This window comes from Elephantulus edwardii, unplaced genomic scaffold (assembly GCF_000299155.1).
Source record: "Elephantulus edwardii isolate Elephantulus edwardi_28Jun2011 unplaced genomic scaffold, EleEdw1.0 scaffold00115, whole genome shotgun sequence".
In the NCBI taxonomy this organism is placed as follows: domain Eukaryota; kingdom Metazoa; phylum Chordata; class Mammalia; order Macroscelidea; family Macroscelididae; genus Elephantulus; species Elephantulus edwardii.
Genome location: NW_006399865.1, coordinates 7,785,902 through 7,797,152, shown reverse-complemented (window position 1 = coordinate 7,797,152; position 11,251 = coordinate 7,785,902). Strand labels below are relative to the sequence as shown.

Here is an 11,251-nt window from a genome sequence, read left to right as displayed (position 1 = left end):
GGGCAATTTCCACTGTTGGCAGCCCTGTGTTCAGTGGTGGACTCCCAAGCCATGCAAGGAGAGCACTGCTACGTGAGGAGGAGAGAATGGAGAATCCCACCGAAGGCATGTTTACCTGATCTCCCAAAAAGTACATCTTTGGGAGCCTGTAGTGCTGTCTTTGTAAAACTGCCCAATTGAGCCAAAAGAAATGAGTATGATCTTTAAAAGGTCAGACTGAGTCTGAACATAGCTCTTCTTCAGAGTGCTTTATCAATTAGAGACCAGAAGTTTTTCCTGATGATATTTATTTCATAAATGTAATTATTTTTCTAAAACATATTAAAATAGAAAACATGTTCTTTTGATCAATTTATACAAAGAAAATATCAATATAGTAATAAAAATACTGAAAATATATGAAAAGCACCAGAACATTAGAGAAATTATACTGGCAACAATTCTAGGAATATAATTTTTTTTTTGCAATTATACAATAAAGTGCTATTAAATTCAGTCAAAATTAGTGGCAAGATATAAAAACAGTTATGGTAATATGAAATTTGAGGCTAGCTTTACCAGCAGTCACATTAGGCTATTTGCAAATCAACTGAATAATATTTCATTAATATTTTCAAGGAGAATGTATGAATTTCTATTCCCAAATGAAAATAAAAATCTAAATCTAAATGTTGGTCCTTGGTAATTTGGTCATGAACCACTAATGACATTATTAGTAATAAAATTCTTAATGCTAGAGAAGCAATCAAGTTCCCAAAAGAATCACACATATGTGATTAAATAAAATCAAATTAAAAGTGAGTAAAATCAACTGTGAATATATATTAATATAGAATATAGATTAATCAAGACAAGTACAAAAGTATTTATGTGCCTTAGACTTTATCATGAATTTCCAATATTTCTGCCTAGTCACATTTAACAGACACAGATATTAACAAGACATGTTATTAAATACAGTAGTAAACAATGAAGCAGACAGCCAAGGATATTTTAGGGCATCAAAAGATTTTTATCATCTGAAACATTAAAGGGACACTGTTAGGACAATGCATTGCCAATTTTGACTAATTATTTCCTGATTTATTTGCAGAGGGACAAAGAGACATACACAAATACTCTGGGACTGGATTCTATTAAGAGTCCCAAATTTAACATACAAGACAACCACTGTGCGCACGCACACAGGGAGAGGCTGGGACTAGTACTTAAGGAGGACTGCAGTCCCTTTCACATCTGGAGTTGGCAAACTGAAACAGAAAAACCAATCCCATTAAGACAAAGTATCAGACCAGTGTCCTTTTAACGTTTTATTTCCTAGGTCAATGTCAAAGGAACTCTATTAGAAGATCATGTTTCCTACCTCAATTTCCGAGTTTTTTGCTTCTAAAGATGAATGTCGACACCATTATACCTCAGATTAACAGTAAAAACAGATTCCTAAACATGGCACAATCCAAACTCAAAATTTCATTTACAGGCAGATGCCTTTTTCTTTCACATAAAGTAGATTGACATTTCAATTGGCATGGACTGAAAGTGAACGCATGAGTGAGAGAACACTTAGCTTCATTGAGGCCCTATCCTGCACACTGGATCTTTAAAGGAATTAGGAAGCACACTGGGAATTGTGGCAACTGAGGCAGGAAGCCTAGCAAAGGCAGTTCTCCAGTTGAAAGAATTTACAGGCCACCAGGAGTCAGAAGGCTCATTCTTTACACTGAGAGCTAACACCTTGAGCATCTAAGTGTTATCCTATCTTTGTAAGTGCTCTAGTCTCTGGTGAAGTTTCCTTCTCAAGGCAGATTCTAACAAGGAAATGAAATGTAAATAAAATACGCTGTTATGGATCTCAGAATGCTGATTTTAAAAATCATCTAATTCCTTTTATCTAGAAAGAGGTTAAGTGCAATTTAGGGTCCACAGAGACTCCTCTGCTCTTGAAAGATAGTGAAGCTGGTCAAGTGCTGGCCCATCCCTGCCTGGCCAATGAACAGGTGGGGGTGGAGGCTGCGTTCTGGGTCCAGCCCCCAGGGAAGGCCATATGCCAGCCTCAAGAGGGTTAGGGAGTGGACCTGCCGGAAGAGATTCCCTTCTGGCTGTCATCAACAGAAGCCAAAGAAATTCAATGAGACTCTTGTTATCTAACTTCCATCTAAAGGACAGTGTTCATTTTAAAAACAAAAATTCCAGATTACGAAAAGGCAGCCTGTTGATAGGCAGCCTGTTGATAAGGAACACTGGCTGAAAGGAAACCAAGGCGCCGAGTGGCTTGGCATTAGAGATCTGTACATTCCCAAAGAATGGTGGCTGTCATCTGGAAGAAAGTCTCCAAATTACAAAGTCATGATTACATAAATTATTCAGTAGAAGTTGGTTTTCTTTTTTCAATATACATGTTTCCCTATATACATAGTATAGAAAGGCAGACACTTTCAGCTCAGCTGTAATAATTCCATCATAAAAAGCAGACTGCATTTTTTTGGCTGCAACAAAGCATTTAACATAACACTTTTTTTCCCCAGCTAGTATATACATGATAAAACTGAAAAGAGCTTTAAAGGCATTCAAGCCAAGAAGGAAAATAAAATAAATTACATTTAAACTATTAATTTACACAATGAATTTGCCTTTACTTAATAATTATATAATCTCTTATAATCAATTTCTTCAGCATTTTCAAGGTAATTCCTTATTCTAACAGTTTGTTTTGAAACCATGTGTCAATTTCCCTCTCCCCAACCAGTACATGTTTCCTTCTAGAAAGCACAGATGTACTTCTAGTACTTTCTAGTTTAGAGGAGAAGAGCTGGAATCTGTTACTTGTTTGTTCCGACTAGCGAGTGAATGAGCCATGTTGCCTACTGGGCACCACTTCTCTAACTGTACAACAAGTAGAAGAAAGAGATGACAAAAGCAAGCGAGAGCATCATTAGGGAAAGCAGGAGTTGTTGGAACCAGATACAACGCTGGACTTGGTCTTGAAGTTTCCTATTGCTTTCTAGCAAACGATTGAGCTAAAGAAGGGGGAAAAGGAGCAAAGAAGTGTATTAACAAAACAGTACTCACTGCTTACTGCCTATGAGTTGCCACCTTTTCTTCATAAAGAAGTATGTCTATGCCAAAGACCTTTCTTTATGCCAGTGGGAAAATATAATTTTGATTTCTTCCCCCCCTCCCTGAATGCAACTTTTTTTTGTTTGCATACAATCATTCATATACTGTGTGCATATACATTGTGCTTTATATAATCATTTGTATACACTGTATTTCATATAATTAGTTACTATTGATCTCCTTCTTTTATTTTTTCTTTTATTTATTTTTTAACCCCTTCTTTTCAAGGCCCCATTGAATCAATCCTATTCCTTCACCCCCTCATCCAGCTCCTAACTTCTACTCACCTAGTGATTTCCCTCCTTGCCCTTTTCCCGCCCCTTCTCTTTTTCCCCCTTCCCCTTTTGAACATTTATACACATCTTTCTTAGTTTTCCTTCTGTTCACAGTAATGACCTTATGCAGCATTTGTCTTTAAAAGGCTGAGTTATCTCACTCAGCATAGTGTTCTCTAGACTATCCCATGTTATATAGTATTTTACAAAATCAGTTTTTAGTGCTGCATAGTATTCCATCTTGTGAATGTACTTGTAGTCAGGAATTGTGCAACCTTACCTGTAGACATATATCTTCAGTGGTTTTATCTGCCATGTTAAAAGCACCGTCTTTTAATGTAAGTGTGGTTGGTTTACAGCTTTCAATAATATGACATCTTAATCTATAAAAGCCAAAGTAAACAGAACTTTAAGAAATTGTTGCATCCACACACCTTCGGGCTTTTATACACAGGTATACATAACACCTGAGATCATAAATATGGGTAACTACAGCTTTTTGAGAATTCACTTCTCACCCCTTTGCTTTTATGGGGGATCTGCATTAGTACCTATTTTTGATAACTCAGAGACACTCAAAATGGCTGTTCACTTTATGAAAAAAGGCAGAGAGTGAAAGTGGCCTTAAATCTTAGTTTTGCAGAGAGCCACTAAGGAAAGAGGCAGTGATTGCAGGAGCGACTAGTATGATGCCGCCAAGCTTTTTCTTGGGGAGGGAACCACATCCCATGTCAGGCCACCATGGCTTTGTAGTGTCTGTGAACGCCATAGTTGCTGCAGTTTTAGGTTGTATGTGCTATTTGGTGTGATTTGGTAGGTTAATTTTGGGGGTTGGGAATGCTCACAAATTCTTCCCTTAATGTCACTTGCTTTCCTTTATGCTGTTCTGGTTTAGGAAAGGTTTCATAGGAACGCTCTATTTTCAGTTAGGGGAAAAAACCTGTTCCACTCAATTATTTCACAGTATGCAATGGGCAGCTTTTGCTAAGGTCTTCAGTACAATTCACCAAATATCTTAGGATCGAAGGATGTGATCATTTTGAGATAGCAGATGGCACTTGCTGGGCCTTCCGCACCAAACCACAGAGGCCGGCACTACCTGTGATCCCATCTGGACAGGAAAGTCCACCAAACAAACATACAAAGCCAACCTACACACTCATCCAATTTAGGGGCACCATTTCATCAGTCCTTTAAAGTCATTGTCAATACCTTTTGCACCAGTATTTCTTAATTTTTTCAAACTGTCTTTTTTGAAGAAAAAAACCCCACCAAAACTAAAATTAAAAAAAACCAAAAAACACCAAAACAAGCTCAAATCATTCCCAATAACCAACCCAAAACAAAACAGCTCCTTTGACATTGAGGCAGTCCTCCTCCTGATCCTACACCGAGTCCTCCCACTAAGCGAAACCTGTGGAACCACTATCCTGCTTCCATCTCTACAGCTTCCAGATGATGCTTCAGGGCCATGGCTGCTGCTTTCCGTCAGGTCATGAGTCACCTCTGTGACGTCAACATCACTGCACACTGAGCCCTCCTCATCCTTCCTGATGTGATGGCAGCACAGGACACCACAGACAGTGGCACATGATACTTGTAGGAAGTGTCTCCCCCTCAAGGACAGTCACCACAGGGCACAGAGCCTTCTAACAGCGCTGGCTCACTCTCCACTGTATGGCCATCAAACAGTCCTCCAGACTTGGGCATCCCTCTTGTGGGGACAACTAGGCCCCTTCTTGTTCTCTTCTAATCCACACACAGGAGAGTGACCTTCTCCTGGGAAACCCATGCCTCATTCTGGGCGCTATTAGCATGTCGTCCTCCTCCTCCAGGCCTGCCTGCCTCTCCCACGTTCTCACCTGGACCTTTTTAATGGGTTCTACAATCTTGCAATGCCTTTTTGGAAGATTTCCTTCAGCCTTGACCTTTACTAGTGGCCCTCCTAGAAAATGGGGCACTACCAGTACCTACCTCACACTTTCGTGTCAGCAAACACCAGAACATTTAGGGCATAGGATGGTGGTGGTGCCCAGTGAGCTCTATTTAAGTGCCAACTCTTAATGTCCCTGCTTCACCTGTGCCTGCCCAGGTTCTATTTTCCACACAGCCTTCAGAAAACTCCTTTGAAAAAATAAGCCAGTCACCTCGAAGCTCTGCACAGCACTGCTCACTCAAAGCCTGAGCCTCTTGCTACAGCCTGATTTGGCTCCCACTTCCTCCTCTGACCTCCTCACCCACTATTCAAGGCCAACATTCCCCTAGCCACTCCCTCTGCACGGGCCACCTTGCTGTTCTGCTGAGGGCATAAGCACCCTCTTGCTGTTCTATTGGTGATTCTCTGTGCCAACAAAGCTCTTTTTGTCAGTTATCTATGGAGTGTGTTCTCTCATCTCCTTCAGCTTCTGCTCGAATGGCTGTCTTTTACTACCCTGCACAGGTTCCTCCGTCTCATTAGTGACACAGTGAGCTGGTAACCCACTGTGGGGACGCTGTACTGTCCACTGTAGGATGCCAAGCTGCCTCCCTGGCCTCTACCCACTCAGTGAAAGTAGCCCCAACACCCCCCAACTGTGACAACCAAAAAGATCTCTAAGCATTGTCAAAGCCCCCTGGGGACACAGCCTGCCTGGGGCTGCAGATCATTGCTCTAAACTATGGGAATGCTCCATTAGAACTCACTAAAATGGGAACACTCAAATGAGCAAAAGCGAGCCACTGCGCATGCCCTTCTGTAGTCTACCCTTTCTTTGTGTATTTTCAAGGTACTTATCACTGTCTGACACACTTATATGACCAAATACAAACACCTACATATTCATAGGAGAATGCTATGTGTGTTTTTCTTTCCTTCTAATTCTTCTGCATATAGAGACAGTTTAACCATTTCTTTGCCGATCTGGTTGACTTTTATTTCCTCCTCTTGTCATATTGCCCTAGCAAGCACTTTCAATACAAAATTGAAAAGAAGTGGTGACTGTGGGCATCCTTATCTGCTCCCTGTTTGCAAGGAAAAGGTTTTTAGTCTTTCTCCATTGGGAATGATGTTGACTCTATTCCAATTTTGCTGAATGTCTTTATCAGGAAGGGTTGTTGGATTTTGTCAAATGCCTTTTCTGCATCAATTGCTAAGATCATATGGTTCTTATTATTTACTTTTTTAATACAGTGAATTACGTTGATTGTTTTAATAATATATTACAGACATCTTTCCACACAGAAATCACAGACACACCTCACTTTTTGAATGGCTCTGGAGTCCTAGGCATCAGAACTGATCCGATAGCAATGGCTTTGCTTTCTGAGGCGGTTTTTGGCTTAGTTTTGGGTTTTGGTCATAGTTAGATTGCTTTTTAAGTAGGAATATGCCTAGCTGCATTTCACCAGTTTTTCCTGGTGATCTCCTGGGTCCTTCCCCTCCCACTTTGTCTTAACACAAACAAGGCTGCACCACACATTCGTGTAGGCAAGGTGAGCGTTCCCTATGGAAAACTATGGGGGCAAGGGCTGTTGGTCTGGAAGCTGGAGAGGTCAGATCCTCACCCTGGCCTGCAGTGCCTTTCTGCTTTGAGCTGCCTGTCTCAGAGGTACTAGCTGTCTTTCACATTTGTGCTCCCTGAACCTGGAGCCACACCAGCTAATGAAACGCCTGCCTCACTCACGTTGCCACCAGTTTTCCGATTCTCCCCAACAAACATCTGAGGGCTTGTGGGTGACAAGCATACCTGTGCTCCATCACTTTGTTTTTGGGAACTTCTTTCCAGAACTGCGCCAGCTCCGCTGGGCCTGTGCCAGATGACTGCTCCATTTCGGCAGCCATGATCAGAAAACGGTCTTGTGCAGAAACTGTGAAACCTGCATTCCAAAAGGGGCATTTGTCACACAAATAGGACCATTTACCCAGGGCAGGGCATGTGGATCAAGCCACTGTAGTAAAGAATCAAATGGTGCAACTACCCTGAAAAACGCAAAATTCTGAAAATGTAGACTTATTGGCATTCTGATACTCAGTTTCAGTTGCTGGTTTTCAACAGTCCTACTTGTTGACCTACTTGGGTGAAGAGTTGCACTGCCAACCCAAAGGCCGGTGGTTCAAATTCAGCAGATGCTCAATAGGAGAAAGATGGGCAGTCTTTTCTCCATGCAATGTAACAGCCTCTAAAAACTCACAGACTTTGACATGCTTTAGAAACAATTGACTTTTGAAGTTGAGAAAGGAGATTAAGAGACTCATTTGACCTTCTCATTTTATGAGACAACTCAGAAGAGTAAAGTGAGATGACTTGCTAATATTCCTTTCATTTCAAGGTGTGAGTCCAATTCTGGTGTCTCAAGTCCCAGCCCCAGGGACTCCCCACAACTCACCCCCGTGCGGAGACACAACTATATCAACCGACGCCCCAGGTTCACAACTGCTATTGCTTGGCTTGACTCTGTATTTTTCTGGTGCAGTTGTTCTCACCTGTTTATGAACAAAATATTTTTTTAAGCAGGGGGGAAGGGAGCTTTAACAAATGAGGAGTTAGTTATCAATGAACAAATCCTTGACAGAGCAACTGTGTTACTTTTATGCATACAAGGCATTCCCTCTATCACCAAAAAGCAAAAAAAATCTCTCCTCCATCTATTAAAATACCTGCAACTCCAATGTTTGTTTAGTCTGTACATTAGAACACGTGGTGCCACAGTGTTCAGAAAGTAAAAAGCAACAGACAGTCAAAGCCCATCTAGAAGTTTCAAGTGGCTTAATTGAAATTAAACAGGAGACCAAAGGAAGTTAATGCCTACAATATGGAATGATGGTAGCGGTGAAAGAGTTTTAACAATGCTAATTAATGTTATAGGTTAGTATCCAAACTGAACTACACTTTAGAATATATCACATGTGTAGTGGGGGAGATGCACTTTCTGCTCTATCTTTCTCTGGTATTATGAATTAAAGTATTCATGCCAAGAACAGCAATTTCTGCTGGGCTTTTATTTGCAACAAACATTAAACCCTGGGATTAATTTGCCCATTAGCCTATTACTACACATTAAAGAGTGAGCTAGAGATCCCAAGGACAATTTTAGAAAAGTGATGTTGCTTCCTTAGAGGTGGGAGGCAGCACAGCATGTCTGAAATAGAAATAAAAGTACTGCTCAACTTCAGAATTACTGATCTTTCAATTATGTTCAAAACCACTCCCTTATCAAATTTTCAAACATGATCTATTTGTTATAATTATATCTATAAATATTTACCTTAAATGCAACTGTATTTTTAGTTATATTTGTCAACACTATTAGAGATTTCTTCTCTCCAGATTCTGCAGTTCCAAAATACAGCTCTTCTGCTGGGCTATGATGTGACAAAAACATAAAGCATATGTTTCATTCAGAATACATGACAATGAATTGTAAGCATGAAGAAAAAGATGGTATTAATATCCTATGCCCATTTGTACAAAGCAATCTCGTTAATAAAACTGTGAAACAAATACCTAATCTAGTTTTATCTTAAGTTTACTGATTTGATACATGCTATTTAAGAAATTCTGTGGTCTTCCCCAAGACTGACAGCAAAGTAGGAAAGAAGAGAGACCGAGGAAGATTTGGATTAGCCTTATACTCAGCACAGTGTTATGGAGCATTCATTTAAATTATTAGGAAAGTTACAGGTAAGAATCAAAGAAAAGATGGTAATACGGCTTCAACTTTACCTAATTCCATATTAAGTAGAACAGAGTATTGTTTTAATTTACCAATAGAGAGGAATCAAACTCACAAAAGGAAAGTTTACTAGAGATGTGGACAATTTCACTAACAACCATTTCTCAGTCACCATGTTACTATGCTAGTTCAGTGGTTAGAGTGCATAGTTACTAGGTAAAGGCTTTTTTCTAAGTAATAGGGAAAGGGAGGCATAACAACACAATGTGCAGTGAGAAGTGAAGAGGTAATTTATCGAACACCAAAAGTAACAAGTTTCAAAAGTCTAAATGGACTGTTCTTGGTCACTGTCATGGCCGTGACCTAAAATAACTAACTCAAGTAAAGCCTGGGCAGTTTAAGGACATTAACCCTGCTGTGTCAGATTGCTCAAGACTGTGCAAATGAGACTATTTCTATTTTACATAAAGAGATGAATCACCAAGATGAGTCTTTTGGGGGAAAATGAAAAATAATCTGTTTTAAAAAGGGGGGGATTGGCAAAGAACAGCTGTGGAAAACAGCAAATGCACCCCTATACATACAAAGATAATGTTGTTCCAACTATAACAACTCTCGCCTGCTCTTCCGCTCATAACTCTGTATTTATAAGCTGGAACCGAAGTTTTTACTGATCTTCACTGAAAAAAAACAGAAAAACTTCCAGATAATTAGAGGGGGAAAATGAGGAATAATTTTTTAAAAAAGGGGGATGGCAAAGAAAAACTGTGAAAAACAGCAAATGCCCCCCCTGTACATATAGTGTTCTTATTCCAAATATAACAACTCTGAAAATACCACATTTACACAGATAATGTGCATGTGACATGCAGGTTTTGCAAACTGTGAAACCCCTTAAGTGACATGGATGCATTAGAAATGCAGTATACATAAACAGACTAAGTTTGTCCATTAACTGACTGTCAGATTAGATTTCAAAAAGAGTCTGGATGTATTGTTCATGAGAGACACACACAAAACACAGTTCCAAGGTTTAAAAGTTTCAAGTAAAGGGATAGGCCATCACTTAAAAAGTTGGTCTAGCACTATTAACATAAGGCTTAATTCAATTAGCCACCAAAACATCTTTAGTGAAAAGTAGTTTGTGCCCAATGGTAGAAGAAACAATCCTGAATCCTTTGGGTTGAAGAATAGAATAAAAGGAGAAGTAAGCTGAAATTTGGCTTTAATTAAAAAAACCAAGTTTCACGGTTCAGGTTTGGATTTGGGAAGGTCAAATGAACCAATGGCTAACATCAGTGTCATTTCTGGCAGCCTGGAATGTGCATAGGGAGAATGGTATCAGTAATAGGAAGAGAAACACTAGCCAGGTAGATATATTGTGAATATGTGAACATTGACTTTTAGCACCTAACATGGGGGAAGAGCCCGTGACACATAAGGAATAAGTCACAAAAATTAAACAACCAGCTAAAAGTAGCTGCTCTGTCTAAGAAGAAAGATTAATTTTGACATAACTCCTTTGTAGGTTCATAGCTTTAAAACAGTCCAAAAGAAAAGTTTTCTTAACTTTGCAGCTCCCTCAAGATGATCAGATATATTCTAAAGGTATGCTAATGAAATGTCCAACTATTTATTACCTGATATGCAGTAAGGGCCCTTTAAACACACTCAATGGTTTCTTGAAAGCTTTTGTCTTTGAGTCAACTTTTTCATTTTCTTCTGCCTTGGGACATGATTCTGCTGGGTTTACCTAAAGGTAAAAAATTACGAATAAAGAAAAGATAAAGAAATGTCATTTCACAATGGCAATAGGAAGAGTTTTAAAATTAATTCTACAGTTCAAATCCACCAGATGCTCTGCTGGAGAAGGAGGGGCAATCTTCTCCTGTACCAGTCAGATCCGATTTGACGGTACACACACACACACACACACACATTAATAATAATAACAAAATAAAATAATTAATTCTAAATTTTCATGTTATATTTGTACTACTATTAAACTTTTGATTATTCAGAAGAGGACAACCAAGGGCTTTTAAAAAAATGAGGTGGAGAAACAGGATCAAAGCAGAGCTTCAAATTAATTAGTTTAGGATATTTTAGACAAAACAATTCCTTCCAGAAAAGTTTTGCCAACCTTTATACAAAAGCATGACACTGGTCTTTTCTATAACATTAAAACAACTCTATTGGTCAGCTAG

General features: G+C 39.4%; 1 protein-coding gene across 1 annotated transcript in view; it reads right to left on the bottom strand.

Moving 5' to 3' along the window:
* Window positions 1-2,879: 2,879 nt before the first annotated feature.
* Window positions 2,880-11,251, bottom strand: part of MOSPD2 (motile sperm domain containing 2) — a 49,466-nt gene continuing 41,094 nt past the window's right edge. The window contains exons 9-14 of the mRNA XM_006892386.1: window positions 10,685-10,797; window positions 8,637-8,733; window positions 7,758-7,854; window positions 7,118-7,247; window positions 3,673-3,775; window positions 2,880-3,017 (exon numbers count right to left, since the gene is read on the bottom strand). Of these exons, the coding sequence (XP_006892448.1) occupies window positions 2,880-3,017; window positions 3,673-3,775; window positions 7,118-7,247; window positions 7,758-7,854; window positions 8,637-8,733; window positions 10,685-10,797 (678 nt within the window). The remainder of the gene's footprint in view (window positions 3,018-3,672; window positions 3,776-7,117; window positions 7,248-7,757; window positions 7,855-8,636; window positions 8,734-10,684; window positions 10,798-11,251) is intronic.